The sequence below is a fragment of the Ascaphus truei genome, chromosome 2, assembly GCF_040206685.1.
Source record: "Ascaphus truei isolate aAscTru1 chromosome 2, aAscTru1.hap1, whole genome shotgun sequence".
In the NCBI taxonomy this organism is placed as follows: Eukaryota; Metazoa; Chordata; class Amphibia; order Anura; family Ascaphidae; genus Ascaphus; species Ascaphus truei.
Window position 1 is genome coordinate 331141581 of NC_134484.1, and position 21715 is coordinate 331163295.

Consider the following 21715-nt stretch of genomic DNA (forward strand, 5'->3'; position numbering starts at 1 on the left):
TTATGAATATTAAAGGAAATTGATTTTAATTTAGTGTGTATGTATGGAGAAGTGTTTGGTTGTAGGACAGTGCTTTTGATAACCCTTCTACATTTATTTGTACTGTATATTGGTTTATCATGGGTGTGTATATAACGTGTGTGTATATATATATATATATATATATATATATATATTGTATATATATCTCTCTCTCTCTCTCTTTCTCTCTGTCTCTCTGTATATATATACAGTATATATATATAGTTGCATGATGAAGCCACAGTACAAATTCATAGGTGAGGGTGGGTATCGGGCCTGTGTGGCTTAACCCCTTAATCACCTTTGCGGTTATTATCTGATAAGGTGTTTAAGGGGTTAATTGATATCTGAGTGTAATTGCAATGTATTGGCTTTTGATTTTTGTTTACTTGGTTGTAGGGCAGTATGCTTTTGATAACCCTTCTACATTTATTTGTACTGTATATTGGTTTATCATGGGTGTGTATATAACGTGTGTATATATATATATATATATATATATATATACTGTATATATCTCTCTCTCTTTCTCTCTGTCTCTCTGTATATATATATACAGTATATATATATATAGTTGCATGATGAAGCCACAGTACAAATTCATGGGTGAAGGGTGGGTATCGGGCCTGTGTGGCTTAACCCCTTAATCACCTTTGCGGTTATTATCTGATAAGGTGTTTAAGGGGTTAATTGATATCTGAATGTAATTGCAATGTATTGGCTTTGTATTTGCTATGTATGTTGTGGACAAGACAAGGATTTTGCTGGCAACGGACACTTCGTATTGATGAGGTCAGTAGTACTTTATTTATTTGTATATGCTAGTTAATGTTTTTAATAATGGGCAATTAATCTATTATCCATATCTGGATAATAGTTATTTTGCACATTATTGTACTAGTGCGGGGATGACGATGTGTGGTCCCACTTCTGTGGGGGCACCGCCGACCCGTAGATGCGGGGATGATGATGTGTGGTCCCACTTCTGTGGGGGCACCGCGGACCCGTAGTGAGCACCCGTGAGTTCCCCAGACCCCCGAGGGAACCACCCGAGGCCCCGCAGACACCTGTGGGTTTGACCCGGGGCTTCCAGACATCCTTGGGCCTACCATGGAGACCCAATTATGACCCAAGGAGACCACCTGGGTGCCATGGTGCTGGCAGGATCCACCAGCAGGCCTCCAGAACCTGTGTAAAAAGGGCTGCTGGTAAACTGTAGGTCTGTCCAGGTGCCCTTCCAGCCCACCGGGGACTAGCGTGGGACTGCGTTATGAACCCTGTATGTAAAAGGATAAATCTTGTATTTATGGGGGGGCACAGGGGGTGGGTAATGTATTTAATAAATATAATGCTGTTTATTGTGGGTCATTGTACTGTTTTTATTGTGGGTACTGGGGGTGGGGTGTTTCCCCAACGGTATGTGGGTAGGCCTCCCTTGTGGGTACTGACTGGGTGGTTAGGCCTCACGGGGGGGTTAGTGTGGGAGGGTATGTAGGCATCCCGAGTGGTGGGTGAGGGTGGGTTAACCCCTTCATGACTGTAGCGGTTAATAACCGCTATGGTGATTAAGGGGTTAGGGGACATTACTTTGTATGTTTTAATTTTTGTGTCTGTTTTGCAGAAGCGGAGGGGCCATGGCCAGGATGGGGGGGGTAACGGTATGTGGGTAGGGGGTGAGGGTGGTTAGCAATGCAGGGAGGGAGATTTACTGGTAACAGAAACATCTCTCTGCCTTCAGTGTAATCTGTTTAAAGCCCCCACCCCCCTAATGTGTGTTTCTGTAAAATCTCTCTCCCTTCAGTGTAATCTGTTTAACAGAAACATTAGGGGGGAGTGGGCTTTAGGCCTTTACATCTCTCTCCCTTCAGTGTAATCTGTTTAACAGAAACATTAGGGGGGAGGGGGCTTTAGGCCTTTACATCTCTCTCCCTTCAGTGTAATCTGTTTAACAGAAACATTAGGGGGGAGGGGGCTTTAGGCCTTTACATCTCTCTGCCTTCAGTGTAATCTGTTTAACAGAAACATTAGGGGGGAGGGGGCTTTAAACAGATTACACTGAAGGCAGGGAGATACAGGGAATGTACTGTATTGTTCATCATGTATTTTGTTTATTGCAATGCTGTGTATAAAATATAAGGTTTTTTACAATTAGATAGATGTAATCCTTGGTATTGTAAGGGTTAGCTTTGGTTTTAAATTGTGTTTTCTGGTTGGTACTTACAGTATATATTGATTTTTGTTTACTTGATTGGTTAAAATAGTTGACTTGTTTGGAAGTGTTTGTATTTACTGGTAGAGTAGCTTGCAATTATATTGTTAACATTCATTTGCAGAATGTATATGGTGCATAGATTTTATGCATCATTTATACAATGTAAATGCAATGTACTGTGTGGATTGGAATGTTATGTTTTATATTGTAAAATCAGTTAGGATTATTAAATGGATTATTATTATTGTCTGTATAGAGAAGCGTTATCTGTAGGACAGTATGATTTTGATAACCATTCTACATGTATTTGTATATTGGTTCATCATGTGTGTATATATACTGTATACTTTATATATCTATATATCTATATCTATCTATCTATATATATATATATATATATATATATATATATATATATATATATATATATATATAGTTAGGTATGGAGATTAGCACTCACGGTTTTGTAGCAGGAGGCAGATGCTTGTCCCATAAGGAGTATGTAGACAAATGGAGACCGCGGTCTTGTGTTACTGAATACACTTTTTTGATACCATACCTGCAGTGTGCTGTCTCTTTTGGGCTATCAGGATCCCCTGGTCTCCATTTGTCTATATATATATATATATATATATATATATATATATATATATATATATATATATATATATATATATATATATATATATATATATATATGTGTATACAGTGTATATATATACACAGTATATACTGTATATGTATAGGGATTGTTATTATATATATACTGTATATATATACAGTATATATATACAGTATACTGTATATTTATTTCTCTTCATGTATTTATTTATTTATTTAGATTTATTTATTAATTGTGGGGCTGCTGTGCGTGAATTTTTTTTATTGGGGGTGAGGGGGGTGTTTGGCCCTTGGTGTGAGTTTAGGACTTGCAGCTGCAGCACAATTAATAAATAAATCTAAATAAATAAATGAATATAAATAAATACATTTAAAATATATTTTTATTGATAGTGTAGATGTGCAGAGGGTCTCCAGAGCAGAACCGCACTGGTTTCAGGTCTGGGGACCCCCTGCTCCCCGAGATACAGGCCCCTTTAGGGGGTGCCGGTATCCCTCTGCTCTGCTTGGTTTACAGGCCGCGATCACGTGGTCGGGCCCTTTAAACCAAGCAGAGGGATACCGGCACCCCCTAAAGGGGGCTGTATCTCGGGGAGCAGGGGGTCCCCAGACCTGAAACCAACGCGGTTCAGCTCCAGAGACCCCCTGCACATGTACACTATCAATAAAAATGTATTTCAAATGTATTTATTGTCATTTATTTATTTAGATTTATTTATTTATTTTTTGGCGGCTGCTGTGTGTGTGTATTTTTTTTATTGTGGGTAGCGGGGGTGGGTGAATGGGGTATTAGCCCCAACGGTGCTTGTTTAGGGCTTGCGGGGGGGTAGCGGGAGGGCTTAACCCCTTCATGACCGTAGCGGTATTAACTGCTACGGTCGTGAAGGGGTTAAGTGCACCCGCAACCCCCCCGCAAGTCCTAAACTCACACCAAGGGCCAAATACCCCCCTCACCCATCCCCACTACACACAATAAAGCGGGCACGGTGGGTTAACCCCTTCATTGCCTTAGCGGCTATCCGCTATGGTAATGAAGCAGCATTTCTGTATTTTTAATATTATTGAGCAGGGGGGGTCCCTGAGCATTAATTTCTGGCTCAGGGAACCCCCTGCTCACTGTACAATATTATTAAAATACAGAAATGCTGCTTCTTTACCATAGCGCATAGCCGCTAAGGTAAAGAACGAGTGTTTATTTATACTGTATACTGTATGTGTTTTATTGATACTGTACATGTGCAGAGGGTCTCCAGGGCAGAACCGCACTGGTTTCAGGTCTGGGGACCCCCTGCTCCCCGAGATTCAGGCCCCTTTAGGGGGTGCCGGTATCCCTCTGCTCTGCTTGGTTTACAGGCCGCGATCACGTGGTCGGGCCCTTTAAACCAAGCAGAGGGATACCAGCACCCCCTAAAGGGGGCTGTATCTCGGGGAGCAGGGGGTCCCCAGACCTGAAACCAACGCGGTTCAGCTCCGGAGACCCCCTGCACATCTACACTATCAATAAAAATGTATTTCAAATGTATTTATTGTCATTTATTTATTTATTTATTTAGATTTATTTATTTATTTTTTGGCGGCTGCTGTGTGTGTGTATTTTTTTTATTGTGGGTAGCGGGGGTGGGTGAATGGGGTATTAGCCCCAACGGTGCTTGTTTAGGGCTTGCGGGGGGGTAGCGGGAGGGCTTAACACCTTCATGACCGTAGCGGTATTAACTGCTACGGTCGTGAAGGGGTTAAGTGCACCCGCAACCCCCCCGCAAGTCCTAAACTCACACCAAGGGCCAAATACCCCCCTCACCCATCCCCACTACCCACAATAAAGCGGGCACGGTGGGTTAACCCCTTCATTGCCTTAGCGGCTATCCGCTATGGTAATGACGCAGCATTTCTGTATTTTTAATAATATTGAGCAGGAGCAGGGGGGGTCCCTGAGCATTAATTTCTGGCTCAGGGAACCCCCTGCTCACTGTACAATATTATTAAAATACAGAAATGCTGCTTCTTTACCATAGTGCATAGCCGCTAAGGTAAAGAACGAGTGTTTATTTATACTGTATACTGTATGTGTTTTATTGATACTGTACATGTGCAGAGGGTCCCCAGAGCAGAACCGCACTGGTTTCAGGTCTGGGGACCCCCTGCTCCCCGAGATACAGGCCCCTTTAGGGGGTGCCGGTATCCCTCTGCTCTGCTTGGTTTACAGGCCGCGATCACGTGGTCGGGCCCTTTAAACCAAGCAGAGGGATACCGGCACCCCCTAAAGGGGGCTGTATCTCGGGGAGCAGGGGGTCCCCAGACCTGAAACCAACGCGGTTCAGCTCCGGAGACCCCCTGCACATGTACACTATCAATAAAAATGTATTTAAAATAATTTTTAATGTGCGGATGTTTGCGCAGAGAGAGAGCAACGGATCTCTCTCTGCTGCAAACACATCTCGCCCCCGCCGCCCATACAGTAGTATCATTTATGTATGTGCATATACAGTACTGTATGTGTACAGTACTGTATGTTAGGGCTTATAGGGTTATTGTTATACAGTATATATATATACAGTATATATACTGCATTACAATTCATTATAGGGGACGGCTTCAAAGAGAACAGCTCGCAAGCGCCCCCATGTGTATTTACACGGCATTGCAGTATTTCAGCCAGCCGGAATAAAATGCTTAAATCCCTGCCGGGAAAATAACGCAATGCACTCCGGCAGAAAATGATCAGAAACCTGAATACACCCGGGTATACCCGAATTCGCGGGACTAGCCGAGCGAGAATAAAGTGTGTCGGTACTGTATATTAATAAAACAGTTAAACCTAATTTGTAGCTACAGAGCTTCGGTTAACTTTTGTGTCTCAAATGTATCTCCGCACATTTTTTCAACTGGAGAAGGGGGGCTGTCTGGGCTGCTATTCTGATTCTCTCTCCCTCTCTCTCTCTTGACATAGAAATAGAGAAGTTGGAAAAGGATGTCTTTCTGGTTTTAAGAAATCATCGTCTGGCCAGAACGAATAAATCCTCAAAATATACCAGTGACCGGGCTGAATTATAATTTTTTTTTTCCTTTTTCTCACATTTTGTCCATTCTTTGTCCTTCTCTCAATAACCAGTCAAACTCTCCCTTTCCCATTATTGATTAGTTTGTGTTATAGTGGGGGTGTTTCTCACCTTTAAAATTTAAACTTAACATGAGCAATTAATTATGTTCTTATTTCAGAAACACTTGCAAGTATCTAGATAATAATTGTATATATACAATAAACCGACATTCATATTATTCAATGCACATAAAACTTTCACATAGTTAGGATTCACTCAGATTATACAAGCACACAGGGATTACTCAATCAACCTTTTTACCATATTTATAAAATTTAATAAAACATTCTGGGGAAAAACTAATTTTCCTACCTTGAATTTACACACAAAACATATTTTCCACTAAGATTTACAATACTTGAGAGTCTCAATACCGGCGGGAAAGACCCGTCTGAATTTAGACAAAAATATTCTACTAAAAAAATTCTCTGGTTCTCTTCTTAGGGGCTGCACTGCAATTACTGGCAAAATATTATGTCTCTTTACAATTATAGCACTTCCTGTCCTTTCTTTTCCCTTGCTTCCTTAGCTTCCCTGCTCTTTATTTTTTATTTTTTCATTCTCTACCACAGTAGCAATGTCTGACAATCTTTTATGCTTCCAACCAATACACTTCCTCTACTCTCATCCCAATTTCTGCATGTAAACCTTTAAAAAAAAGCCGCCACTATAAATGGTCTTGTACTCGTCTCTACTTCCTCAATTCTTCCATATGCCTATATTATCTCCAATAATCAATCGGCAAATATACTTGCTGTTTCCTCCTTATTCACTTACGTTATGTTAAATATAAATACAGCAGTTATAACACATTTTTTTTTCTTCCTCTTTTAGCGTTGTTTGACAGACCTGCATAAAACTGTGCCACAGTGTCAGTATCTGATTCTGATAAATCCTGTCCCGTGAACGGTCCCTGACAGAGGATCATTCCTACCCAGAGTCCGTCTCTTCCCCATCCGTACCGATCTGCCTGGCAGGCATATCAATAGGGAGTGGTCTAGGGAGCCTATTGCTTCGGGTTCCCCATGAAGCCATAAGAACTTCTTTATCGGAGACTGCCTCAGAGCCTGTGACCTAGGAAAGGTTAAGGGCTCAGGCTTTTTATAGAACAGGCACACTGGGGTAAATTGGGGCTACCTATGGAAATGGTAATTGTCCCGATGCCATAGGGGCAGGGGGCAACTATGCATTTTGAGAGTTATATATATAAAAAAAAATTCAGTTGGCAGCACTTAAAAGATGCAATTTTGACACAGGCTGCAGCACATTCCTTATCAGTTTTAACACATTTCTTATTGTTATTGTTAATCTTGTACTTTATTTTTTTGTCAGGCTCACTTCCAGACAATATTTTACTTTATTACCCATAATTAGCTTATAAAGAAAACGTATCTTAATGCAATATAACCTTATCTAAATATACTGATATAGGGTCCCAAAAGACAGTCCAGTATACAGACAGAACTTTATAATTTAACCCCCTGTTTTACAGCGGGGACTTAAACATCTGCTTAGTAGACAGGATTCTATACCTGCTACTTGCCCATTATACAGACAGGACATCCCTATCATTTACACAGTACAATTCTCTTATACTTTAAAGATATGTCTTATATACTTAAAATACATGCACAGCAATATTCCTCCCCCCAAACATTTTTTTAGGTTTATTACCCTGAAGTGTAAGGTTAAATGACCTTCGTGCAGGTAACAATCATGCAACCTAGTTTTTTTTTTTTAAGAAAATTAATGAAAACGTTTACAAAAATTTCGTCATTTTGGTAAACTTAGGAAAAAGGAGATATTTGCATTGCCCTTTTAAAACAAAAACAAAAAACCCTCTGCACAATTTTCGCAAAATTGTGACATTTCTACAAATTTTGTGAAAACATTTGAGACCCAACTCCTGGACAGTTTGCACATCCTTAATACTGCTGAATTTGTAAGTCTGGTTGTGTACAGTAGGTGCTATGTCCATCATTCAGGAAATAAGCTTTAGCTTTGCCACGGTCTATGATTTATCAAAATTCTTCAGCTGCAAAACAGGAGAAAATTGGAGCAAAATGTAGCAACAGATTTATTATGGAAAACAATTCCTCTTGAAAATCAATGGGACTTTCTACTTTTGTAAACACGGTACAATTTTTTTGCACCACTTTTGCTCCAGTTTTGCAGCAGGGAAATTTTGATAATAGACCCCAACACGTATTCTAAATGCAGTGGCAAATTTTAGTCGCATATAGTGCCAGCGGGAAGAAATCTCATAAAATTTTACATCGACTGACTTGGCCACTGAAAGTTACAATAACAAGGTATTTTTTTGTATGTGCAGGGTTGCAAAAGGCAGCCTAAATTAATACAAAAATAACGCGCTAGAGATGTTATTGTCATACGAGATACTGTACATGCTGGATACTTTATAATAATGTGGGAATGTATTTGTTTAATAGTCACAGTCAGTGCCTTTGAGATAGGTGAACCCAGTTTGAATCATGGTGTCAGCATCTTCTCACCTTCAAGCAGGTTCCTTTATCTCCTTGTATCTCAGGCAGGGAAACAGATTGAACTGTATATACTGTATCAAGCTGTTCAGGGCAGGGACGTCTGACTGAGAAATGATAACATGTTAATTTATAAGGCAGGCTTTGTTTTGTTTTTTCTTATAGTGGCCCAGTTCTTGCGCTGGGCTTGTCAAGAGAAAATGCTGTCCAGCGCTGGAGGCAACTTTTAGGTCCAAAGATTCTTGAAGAGGCAAGGGAGAAAGATCCAGTCAGGTATTTAAAGAGGAAGCCTATATTTGTTGTTTTGGGGAGTAGCAACTCCGGCCCTGACTTTAAGCCTGCTTCACTGCAGCAGGCTAATTAACTAATCCCAACTAGCTGTAAAGTCAGAATGCTAGCCCACACGCTACCATAATTTCACGTTAGCACTGAATCATCTATGCCTGCTCCGCTTGGGGCTTTATCTGACTATGTTGCCTCATCATTACTGGGTTCAGCATGCTGCCTACCACCCTTCCCTGGACTGGCGGGCATTGCTTTGCGCCCAGTGTCTTCCTTTCTCCCCACTGGCTCCAGGCACACTACGCCTCCAGTCACCCTCTCTCTCCTGGTTTCATAAGCAAGACGCCTTGGGCCATCCTCACTCTCTTGGCATGCCACGGCCCTGGACGTCCTCCTCCCCGAGCCAGCTATCCTTATGCAGTGCCCCATCTCTCCTCTTCCTGGGTAAGCTCGTCCACCCCCCCTGTACCGCAGGTGAGCTGCCCAGCTCCGCTCTCACGACTGGTGAGTGCTACAGGCGTTTATTGCTTTCCATTCCTTTTGGGTCTCTTCAATTCCTATACCCTATTCATAATATTACATCTTTTAGTATGCCCAGAGGAAGAGCAGCACTGCATCCATGGGTCCTCACAGGTTTCATCTACAGAGACTTTTTCCTGTCCTACATACCAAGCACTCCTCATGAGTTTGAGGTTGTAGCAATCTTTTTTGCATCTTACCCTCAGCCCTACATCTTCTACGTCGGGGTAATAGAGGTCCTAACTCTACCAATGTATTCCCTACATACACACATACACAAGTGGCAGGCTATGCCTGTATTTGTCATGTGAAGGAGTAGCAACTCTGGTTCTGGCTGTCAGTCTCCCTTGCTGCAGCAGACTGCTTAAGTAATCTCACCTGAGCTACTGTATGCCTTTACATATCAGACTCTTCGCAGCCTCCTTTGCTACTGTAGCTGTAAAATCAGAATCCACCATTCACTCTGCCTCCTCCTTTTCATACTCCCTTCTCCATGGTGTGGGCCTCTTATCCTCAGCCCTACACCTTGTACATCAAGGTATTAAAGCCAAAGTTCCTAAATCAACCAATCGTTAACAGCGGTTAAAAAGTTGTTATCAATACATTACCTACATACACACAACACTGATAAATAAGTGCACTTTGAGGTGTAATGTTGCAGGATAGTGTGACTTTTCATTGTGCTTGCCAACAACTTTTGTGATTAACACTTCATTTTCATTCTACGTCATAAAAAGGTAGGTGAAAATTAAGAGGAACGCCTATTGTACCTGTACATATGTATAACTTTCATTTACACAGGACCAGCTATATCCGTTGCAGAATACACAGAGTTACCGTATATTACAGTGAGTGAATGAAACAAATGTATTTGGGGGAAAATACCACTGTCCTGAAAATCTTACAAACTAAGATTTCTGTGGGGGGTTTTTTCTTCTAATTTTGTATGCTTAGTGCAATAAATAGGTTACAGGAGTTTATTAGAATTACAACCATATACCATGACATTTTTCTTTTCATTTACTATTTAGTTTACGTGCAGCGTTTTCAGTGGAAAATGTATCCATAAACCAACTACATGGGAGTTCAACGCCTGATGATGCTACAAAGGATTTTAAGTTTTTCTTTCCAGTGCAGAATACTTTAGCAGTAATCAAACCAGATGCTATGGATCATAAAGGTAAACAATATTAATACAGACAAAGTGGTAAAATTCTACCAGACGCATCACTACTATATAATCCAGCAAAGGGACCTCACTGCACTAAGTTTGGGATGCATAGTATTGTTTGCTGGTGTAAAACTGTATGCTACTTGCGTTAGGGTGCTAACCTGCAGGCTCACAGAGGCCTCCTGGGCCTCCGCTCATAGGGAGCTTGGGGGTGCGAGGTGCAGCGCTTCTACCCGTGGGGATCACCACATAGGCGGGATGGCTCCTCACGGGAACATATACAGCAAATAACCACAACACACAACAGTGATAAACAGTACTCTTTACCAGCAGGTCCCTCCTGATACACATACAGTAATAACAATAACAACAGAATACACAGACCATGATATACCCAAATACCCCCCCTAAGGGTTCCGGTTGTACCCTCTCCTTTGGGCACTCCAGCAAGCTATGTGTCCAGCAAGGCAACCCTGAATGTGTGTGAGGGCAGAACTACCCTCCCTGGAGTATTTGGTGGTGCACGTGGGTACATTCGTGGTTACAACTGTGTAGCCAGGGATTCATCCTTCGGTAACAGGAGCCGTATCCATGATCCCACGTAGCGGGGCCTCCCAACAATATCCCCCTCGCTCCTTACTTCCAGCAGCTGCGCAGTAGTACTCCTCAGCCTGGTGTATCCTCCCATGCTGTTCGTCCTGCTCCTTCGTTCTGCTGGCAATCAGATACCAGGAATGTCTCTGAGATATGGCCATCCCTACAGTACTCAGCCAGGGTGGCTCAGGGCCTAACTTGGGCCTACTGGGTTCTCTGCCCTAGTCCTGGGCAGCCTGACTGGCTCCCTGGACCCAAACTTCTCTGCAGTCTCCGACGGTTCTGAACATCCAGTCTCCAGAGGATATCATGTTCCTACAGGGGATATTCTCTCTCCCCTCAGAGGTGCGGAGGACTACCCTGCTACACTTGTAAGCATTTTTTTTATATTCTCAATAGAAACATTTACATATACACACATATCATACTTGTCGATCCACTGCTGGATGAAGGCCACCCCCAAAGATCTTCCAGATACAGTATTGCGGTTGCAAGCCTCTCTTCTTCACGTTGCTCCTACACATTTTCTGATTTCATCCTCCCATTTTACTTATGGTCATCATCTTTGCCTTATGATATCTCTTGCAATACAGTTGAGTATCATCTTGATCAAACAATGGTAATTTCTTCTTGTAATATGTCTGGCCCACTGCAATTTTAACTTGTTCCCTTTGTGATGTCAGACTTTTTTTTTTGCTTTCTGACCCATGTCATTTTTTTCGTTCTCGTCGGTGATTACCCAGCATACTGTACATCTATATACAGCATTTGAGTGTGTGCTTATATATATGTATATATAGTTTATGGTATCCATTTCTCCCTTGTTCAGTTGCCTGTCCTTTTCCCCTGTCCCAGCAGCTTGCTGCATCAGAGATGCAACATTATTGTTATATGTTCTAGCTCCCTCAGACATTTCTGTGAGCTGCTATAGCAACCCCAGCCTTTCCCTCAAATGAGCTGGTCTGCTTTCTCCCCCTCTGCTCTGCCCACAGATGGTCTGTCTCCAGGCTATCTTGCTACCCAGCATTCATTGTCACTTCCTTTTCCACCCCAGATCACAGTGAGTAAAGACCTGTCTGCATCCACCCCTGGTAAGGCCTTTCTCTCTTACCATAGTCTAACCTCATAGAAGCGTCCCACATAGAGAAGCACTCTCTGCCTACACTACACCTAAAAGTTCCTGTGTTTTCTACTCCTGCAATAAAGTTACGAAAGACATTAAGGACTTGTCATGCTTTGGAAGAGGGAAGACATGAGTTAAAGCTAACTGAAGCTATTCATACCTCAACACGTGACCCTAGCTTCAGGATAGAGACAGCACTCAGGTGAATGAAAATTAATGTATTAAATACAGCACATAACTCGAAATGTTATGTGCTGTATTTAATACATTAATTTTCATTCACCTGAGTGCTGTCTCCTTTTTGCTGCTATGCGGTAATGTATATATATATATATATATTATATATTATAAGTATATATATATATATTCTTTATCATATATATATACAGTGGTTGACAAATCACCAAAAAATCTACTCGCCACACAAAAAAATCTACTCGCCACCTAGTACCAAACGTGTGCTGCTTGGGCCAATATTTACTCTCCCGGGGGTTAAATCCACTCGCCCGGGGCGAGCAAATGTATAGGTTTGTCGAACACTGTATATATATATATATATATATATATATATATATATAAACTGTAAATATTCCTGTATATTCATTTGCATGTCTTAGACAGGTCTGCAACCCTGTCTTTCACCATTATCGCCCAGCATACAGCACTTCCACTGCAGCAAGGGATTCTGGGAAATGACATGCAAATGAGCACACAGTACCAACCTGACACTGATGATACCCATCAATGTTGAAACATGTCTGTGAGTGGGTTTACTGGCTTTGCATCTCCCAAGCCTTGCTTAAAAGCTGTGTTTAAAACAGCATGCATTGGCTAAGGGTTGTTCATGTAATGTGAGCTTGAGATAAAAGGTGGCACTGTGTGCTCATTTGCATGTCATTTCCCAGAATCCCTTGCTGCAGTGGAAGTGCTGTGTGCTGGGCAATAATGGTGAAAGACAGGGTTGCAGACCTGTCTAAGACATGCAAATGAATATACAGGAATATTTACAGTTGCTGTATGCTATACTGTGGAGGGTTTTTGTCACTTTTTTTACCCACCATAACCTTAATAAGTATATATATATAATATATATTATATATATATATATATATATATATATATATATATATATATATATATATAATATATATATATAATATATTCTACTTTTTATGCATGTGTGTCTATTATCTACTGTCATTTATATATACAGTACACGTGTATGTAATATGGAAGTTTCTGCGTTCTCATCATGATTATATACCTCATTACAAATTGCAAAAGAAAAACATCTAGAGTTTTCTGCCTTTGAGGTACTTTCATACAAAAGGGTTGTTTCAATTATTGCTTTAATTTTGAACATCTGTATATAAATATACCTTCCGAACAATGAACAAGAAAAAGAGACCTAGTGTGGGCACTCAACTAATAGTGTAAAGATGGGTTAATTAAAATAAATTAATTTAATTAAAATAAACTAAAGGAGAGACAGGGGAATATAGAATCTAGTTCCAGGACACTCCCCGTCTGGTATCTGGAGATACCACTATATAATTTGAATATGTGGAACATATGTGCAATGCATAACAAAAATAACATTGCATTCTCAAACAATGCAAGAGTCCATGTCCACATAGCGATGTGACACCGGCCGGTATCACTGGTATCAAGGTGCCTTGGCCAAGGTTCTTTGGCAAAGGATGCAGGGTGGATTCACAGCTCCAGGTTTGCTGGTTGCACCACAATGTCTTTGTGTAAAGGTCTCTGGCACTGTTTCCTTTTGGCCTTGTGAGAGAACGGTCTTTTGTCTCTGTAGTTTTACACACAGAGTGCATCCCCTTGTAGGTATGCCAGTCGTGGCAGCTTGTCGCTCTGTCACCTGGCGTTTGGCAGAAGGAGATGGCTTTTGGCTCCTTGGAGAGGCGGAACAACACTTCTGGAAAACTGGTTGTCGAATCTAGTCCAGTAAAGAGGGCGTCTTTAAGAGAGACTCCCTGAAGCTGAGTGCTGGGGCTGAACATTACCCGGATTTGATCGGGTTCCTGAGGGTGGTAGGGCCCAGATGATTGGAGGTACCGGCATTCTTCACCTTCCTCCATTAGAGGTGCTGGCTTTGCGTGGCCGGTAAAGAATATCTTCTGGATGAAGGCCACAAGGTTGTTTTTGGTCTCTGGTTCTCTTTTTAGGTCGCGGAGGTGCGAAGTGACCCTAGAGATGGCATGTTCTCTATTGTTCGGGAGGCGTCTTTTTGGTGAATGGAATGGTAGCGGAGTCACCCAACTGCCTAGTTCGTCTTTAGAGAGCTCTTTGACTGTTAACCTCGGGAATCCTCTATCTTCCCTCGATGGTGTTTGTTTGTCGTCCCTTGTTGTTTGGAACGCTGTGCACCGTAAGTCATCGGTGCATTTCTTTTGCACGAGAACATCTCCACGTAGTTTAAACGCTTTTGTGTCTCTTTGTTGACTGCCATCGGGAGGTTATTGTCTCCCTGGACGTAATGAAGAACAGTCTCTTTTGCCCTAGTAAATCCCTTTATGAAATGTCTCTGTGGCTGTCTCTTTTTAGACGTGTGAGAGGACAGTCTTTTTGAACTTGTGGCTTCACCTGTGGGGCGCAATCTTTTGCGGCTATGCCAGCCGTTGCAGCCGGTTGCTTTGTCACTTGATACTCTGTGGAGAGGAACAACTGTACATCTTAGTCGTGCCATTGCTCGCGAGAGGACTGTTTGATCGTTTATTGCCTTTTGGACGATCCCTTTGTCGGTCACCTTTGGGAGGTTACTTTCTTCTTTCGGTGGAATCGACTCATCATCCTTAGCTGTCTGGACTGCTGAGCATCCTAGGCCATTGTCACATCCCCTCGATGCGAGGATGTTTTTGTTGATCTCAGGGGTATGACCTTGTCTTTTCTCTTCACTTGGCCCTTCGGTCACTTGGAGATGGCCAAGACATGGTTTAGAGAGAGGTGTGTCCACATTCTGTCACCACCGTTCTGCGGGCGTCAACATAGTCTTGCCCGTGCTCTTTGTTGGTGCACGCGTTGCCTACTATCACCCATCCTAGGTCAAGTCTTTGGGCGTATGGCGCGTTGTGGGGTCCGTTATGCTGTTTACGGACTTTATGTACCCTCATGATGTCCCTGCCGAGCAGCAGCAAGATCTTGGCGCCTTGTTCTACCGGCCGGATGTGGTTGGCTATTCCTTTGAGGTGGGGCGTGCCACGTCTGGTGTGGGAATCTCGTCCCTGTTTGTGGCCATGTGGTTGCACTCAATGAGTGTGGGGAGAGCTATCTTCACTCTGTTGTCCACTGAACATATGACGTAACCGCTTGCTCTTCTCCCTGTTGACTCAGTTGACCCTGCACAGGTTCTGAGGGTGTAGGGTGAGGCATTGACTTGTAAGTTGAACAAGTTGAAGAACTCCATCTTCGCCAATGATCGGTTGCTTTGGTCGTCGAGGATTGCATACATCCGAATAGCCTTCTCAGGTTGTCCCTGGGGGTGCACTGTGACAAGGCATATTTTGGAGCAGGACATTTTGTCGCTTTCTTTTCCGCAAACCTCGGTGCGCTGAGATGTGACGGATGTTGGCTCTCCTTCTCCTTCCTCCCCGCCATGCTCCGCTATGGAGGATGGGTTGTTGAGTTGATGGAATGTCAGCGCCTCTGGGTGTATGATGTCACGTGCTTGTCACTTTCGCACACTGTACATTTGATTTCTTCTTTACAGTCTTTGAATAAATGAGTTGTGGAAGCACAACATTTGAAACAAGCTCCCCATTCCCTGAGTAAGTTCTTTCGCTCCTCTATGGGTTTCATTCTGAATCCGATACACTCGTTAAGCGGATGCGGCCTTTTGTGTATAGGGCATTCTTTGTTAAGGTCCCTTGGTTCCTTGTCTCTGGCGACCGACTGATCGGGAGTAGTTTGGGTCGTTGGAGGCACGTTCGTCCTGTGGACTGAGATGGGTGTTTGGGTGTTACCATATCTCGTCACTGGTCTCTCGTTCCTCAGGCTGCTTGCACTGTACGTGGTTTGCGCACCTAAGATAAAACTGGGATAGTTCCTTGACCTTGCCGCTTCGCGGATGAAGCTCACGAAGAATGAGAATGGGGGGTAGACGACTTGCTTCTCCCTTTTGTATTTGGAGCCTTGTGAGATCCATTTTTCTTGGAGGTTGAAGGGTAGCTTCTCCAGGATGGGTCTCACTCCACGAGCTGAGTCTAGGGCGTTGAGACCTATTAAGGAATGGTCTTTCCTTGCGAACTCCAGTTCTTGCAGCAGGTCCCCGAGCTCTCGTAACTTCGAGTAGTCTTTAGTTGTGATCTTGGGGAAGCTGTCGATTCTTTTGAAGAGCGAATCCTCGACCACTTCGGGGCTGCCGTAGGACTCTTCCAGCCTTTCCCACACTAGGTCAAGACCTACTTGGGGTTGGTGCACGTTTGCCGCCCGAAGTCTCTTCGCTTGCTCCCTGGATTCGTTCCCCAGGAACTTGAATAGCAGGTTGAGCTCTTCCCTCGCTGAGAAGTCCAAGCTGTTGATTGTGTCTTTGAACGTGAACTTCCACGTCCGGTAGTTCTCAGGGCGGTCGTCGAAGCTGATGAGTCCTGCTTGCACCAGGTCACGCCGGATCATGTACTTGGCTATGTCTGTCAGGCCTGAGGCATCGGCGTGTTTGTCCCGTTCTGAGGTAGTTGCTGGGAGGGTCTGTGCGGTCGCCTCTTCCTTGGCGTGATGACTGCTGGTCAGTGTGAGGGACTGTGTTCTCCCGTGTGGGTGTACCTGGATTGCGAACCCATTGTAGTGCATCCGTGTGCGTGCTGGCGTGTGGATCACTGTTGCGGCTGTGGCTATCCCAGGCAGCATGTACCATTGAAGGAACAGCGTCTTCTCCTTGTGGACCTAGCAAGTCTTTGGTGTCTGTGGAGTCACTCCCTCCGTGTACAGATGGCGCGCTGGTGTTTACACTGAAGAGGCTCCTTACGTAGTCTTCAGTGCGTTGGATTGGATCCTCTGAGGCTATCCGTCTGTACGGTAGCTCCCCGCCGTCCTGTCTCGCGGCTGCTTCTAAGACTTCGGCCTGGGCTATGGCGGCAGCGGCGTCCTCTTCTTTGCTTAGAGCCTCTAGATCCGTGTCTAATTCGGCCTTTCTACGCGCATTGGCAGCAGCGGCGGCCTGCTCCTCCTCTTCTACGCGCACCTTTTCTGCCCTTACGGCTGCCTCTCTTCGACCATATTCGGCCCTGGCGCGTGCGGCCTCTGCGGTGGCTCGCGCCTTGGTAGCGCTCGTGCTTGCGCTGGACATGTTAGATCGCGCTGATCTTGCTGACCTTGAAGAATGCCTGGATGTGCTTGAGCGCTGCGATGCGGTTTCCAGCAAAAGGTCTTTCCTCTTAGTCTCGGCTTCCGTGATAGAGGTTCGCACGCGGCTGTCACGTGTCAAGTCAATGTTATGCTGTAAGTCCCTTTCTTACAGGCTTTCGCCGGTGTTAGCCCTGGCCAAGTAAGTGACGTATGCCTCTGACAGCTCTTGGTAGCGTGCGTGATCTATCTTTAATTGAGTTATTGCCTGCTCGAGCTGTTGTACATAATTGCCGGCGCCGGCGACATTGCGTATCCCAAGTGTGGTTGTTTCCCCGGCCAACTCTAATTTAGCGCGGTGCGCTTCAATGTCAGTCTCATATTTTTCGCAGGCCTTTTGTGTCAGTGTGACTGCCCGTTTGGGCCTTGCGTCCGCCTGCACCTGTTGCAGTTGCGCAGCGGTCTCTGTGTCTGAGTGATCACTTTCCTGCGTGATGTCTGGTGAGGCTCTGAGTTCTGCCATGCTGTAGGTGTGTGTAGGCCTTTAGCCAGTGCGTGTGGCGTGCGGTCTTTTACCTGTGTCAGCGATGGGCGTCTGTCTCAGATGATGCCGAGCGGTGTCCTGCAACATGCAGCGTAGGGGTAGCTGTACTCACAGTTGTCTGGTGGCTCTGACCCGTGCCCTGGCGGGTGTCCGGTAGCGTGGCCCTTGATGGCGCTAGCCATGGGGACGTGCGCAGGGGTAGGTGAGATGGTGGCTCCTCACTATGGGGCTGTGCAGAGGGTGAACTCAGACAGAGAAAGGCGATTAGGTTTGTGTAAGAAGCACTGTCAGTCTGCAAAGCTGCTACCTTGTGTGCAGGGTTGATGCTGGTTAAAGCTGCTGTGCAGTGTAAGCTGCTGCTTGTCTGTTAAGGCTGCAGGCTGTGTGCAGTTTGCTGTATAAAGCTTGCTGCCCTGTCTGGCAGAGACTATTCTGTATAGCATAAAGTCTTTGAGAAGTAGCCACTGTATGATTCCCTAACACAGGTCTGTGTTTTACAGTGCTGTTTAAAATGCTGCTTATTTTGCAGAAAGCTGTAGCTGTTTGCTGTATAGCTGTGTAGAGCTGCACTTTTGTAGCATGAAGGCTGTGAGTGATAGCTTCTGCGTAGACCTCTAGTACATGGTCTCTCTCTTACTATCCTGAAGCTAGGGTCACGTTTTGAGGTATGAATAGCTTCAGTTAGCTTTAACTCATGTCTTCCCTCTTCCAAAGCATGACAAGTCCTTAATGTCTTTCTTAACTTTATTGCAGGAGTAGAAAACACAGGAACTTGTAGGTGTAGTGTAGGCAGAGAGTGCTTCTCTATGTGGGACGCTTCTATGAGGTTAGACTATGGTAAGAGAGAAAGGCCTTACCAGGGGGGGATGCTACAGGTCTTTACTCACTGTGATCTGGGGTGGAAAAGGAAGTGACAATGAATGCTGGGTAGCAAGATAGCCTGGGGACAGACCATTTGTGGGCAGAGCAGAGGGGGAGAAAGCAGACCAGCTCATTTGAGGGAAAGGCTGGGGTTGCTATAGCAACTCACAGAAATGTCTGAGGGAGCTACAACATGTAACAATAATGTTGCATCTCTGATGCAGAAAGCTGCTGGGACAGGGGAAAATGACAGGCAACTGAACAAGGGAGAAATGGATCCCATAAACTAAAGGAGAGACAAGGGAATATAGAATCTAGTTCCAGGACAGTCTCCTTTTTGCTGCTATGCGGTAATGTATACTTTTATTATTTATATGGGACATGCACCTATTCATTATTGAATTTCTATTGGAGTGCCAGTGATTCTTTATCATATATATATATATATATATATATATATATATATATATATATATATATATATATATATATATATATATATAATCTGTAAATATTCCTGTATATTCATTTGCATGTCTTAGACAGGTCTGCAACCCTGTCTTTCACCATTATCGCCCAGCACACAGCACTTCCACTGCAGCAAGGGATTCTGGGAAATGACATGCAAATGAGCACACAGTACCAACCTCACACTGATGATACCCATCAATGTTGAAACATGTCTGTGAGTGGGTTTACTGGCTTTGCATCTCCCAAGCCCTTGCTTAAAAGCTGTATTTAAAACAGCATGCATTGGCTAAGGGTTGTTCATGTAATGTGAGCTTGAGATAAAAGGTGGCACTGTGTGCTCATTTGCATGAAAAATGGGTGTTACAAACATCTGTGATTCAGCTTTGATCCTAGTTCGTGCATCTTCAGCACTCTGGATCAACTACTAATATTGTATGATGACCCAAATGTATCAGTCACTCATATACTAAAGCAAAGATTGATCTTGATCAAGCACTATTGATCATAGGTTCCCAAAGTAGGTGAACACAATAATTAAAATGTACGGGTATGTAGAGAGACCCTCACCTCAAGCGTAATACTAGGGCTGATAAACACTAAGGATAAGAGTGATAGTAACTGTATACACTGGTGTTCCAAGGTGTCAGGGTGGTACGTGATTGGGTAAAGAGAGACCCATAAAGTTAGAGACACTAGGACAGTTTCCCAATAGTGTAGTTCATGACCCTATATATAGTGGTAGATGCTTTAATAGGTAAAATCAGAGATTGATCAAAAATGTCCCCAGACAAGTTCTGGAAATGAACTTCATGAGGGGTTCATTAATGATGGTCACTGTTATTAGTTGTGTTAAAACAGGAATAATTTCCCAATGGTACAAATGGTGGTTTGAACCTAAATGTGTGTGTTCTAGCAGAGGACCACAATATCCCCAAGTGAGTACTTAGTGTGAATATCAGGGTGGGGGTAAAAAAAGATGGTCGCCAGACACGGTCACAATTGGATAAAGGGGTACAACCATGATCCTAAATATATTGGATCGCGATAGTAACAGCAAATGCCTCCAGAGTCCCAATATGAATGTAACAATCTAATGGGCTAAATTACCAATCTAATGAGTGGATTTAGAGTTCCAAAGCCACAGAGGAACAGCTGAACATTCAGGGTAACATAGGAGAAGGCTCCACGTGGCTCAGGTATTAGTAGGTGGCCATATGATAGTTGTCTAAACCTTAGTGTATATACTTAGAAAAGTGACCAGATGTCCCTAAATAAGTTCTGAGTATGAACTACCAGAGGGGTTTTTAAATAATGGTCTGAAAATTCACTCTTTGTGGTACTAGGAGAAAGATCCCAAATCCTAATATATAGGTACAAGCGTGGTGTTAGCAGAGTAAGCCTCCAGGTATACCACTCGAACATTAACAATCTAAATGATTAAATCTCCTTCAACATAATGGTGACGTGAACTGAACTGAACTGAACATGGACCTGTGTGAGCCCTCAGAGAGACATTGATGTCTAGTATATTGACACGTTTACAAAGAGGCAGGTAACTGCAACAATGTAGCAGCAGTGTAATCTCGTGTCATGTGTTGCTTAATACACATCCTGCCTCTGCATGCGCGTGCATGTGAATAATCGCTGACGCACGTGTTTCGCGTGATACCGTTTTGTCAGGGCACATTTAGAGGGGGTGTCCCATTTGAGCTGTAGTGTGTTTTATAGCAGCATCAATAATGGAATGTGTTTGTGGTTAACCCCTTAGGTACCTGATTCCAGCGGGCAGGTTACTATCCCTGTAACCAGTACACTGATAAGACAGGAGGAGTCAGGTAAACCATAGAGTATACCCTGGCAGTACTAGTTACTTGAATCCTAGTTTTAATGGACACAACACCTGAAACAGATACATACAGTTGGGTTGTACACAGCAGATACATAGGGTTGTGCAAGTGACAAGTAGGATCTATACTGTTGTTGCCAGCAATAGAGTTGTAGTTAGGTTTAACTGAAAATACAAGTGTCTAGGTACAGTACATTTTACTGTGCCATTAATAATGGTGCAGTATTGTGACAAAAGGAACAACATTCATTTTAAAAGTTGATACTCCCACTTAAAAGCCAGATATTCGTAGGTACTGAATAATCATGTTTTACAGTATTGTCAGGGTTCCAATAGATCAAATATATTGATCATAGGTGGCTATGGAGCCTGGTCGTGTAATGGGTACAGAGTATTGAGGAAATGCTAATGGGATAACTTCCAAAAGATGGTAACATGCATAATGAGTACTGCTGCAGCTGTCGAAGGATACCAGTCAGAGGCTCTAGATAAAGGGTGTAAAAACAAAACCCTTGTTGAACCCCTTTGGTGATAGGGTTTCCAGGGTATAGAT

At 43.4% G+C, this 21715-nt stretch overlaps 1 protein-coding gene across 3 annotated transcripts in view; it reads left to right on the plus strand.

Annotated features, from left to right (window-relative positions):
* The window catches only part of NME8 (NME/NM23 family member 8), a 150313-nt gene that overhangs the window by 83057 nt on the left and 45541 nt on the right, over positions 1-21715 (plus strand). For all 3 annotated transcript variants that reach the window (XM_075586638.1, XM_075586639.1, XM_075586637.1), the window contains exons 12-13: positions 8619-8726; positions 10286-10434. In XM_075586638.1, the coding sequence (XP_075442753.1) occupies positions 8619-8726; positions 10286-10434 (257 nt within the window). The remainder of the gene's footprint in view (positions 1-8618; positions 8727-10285; positions 10435-21715) is intronic.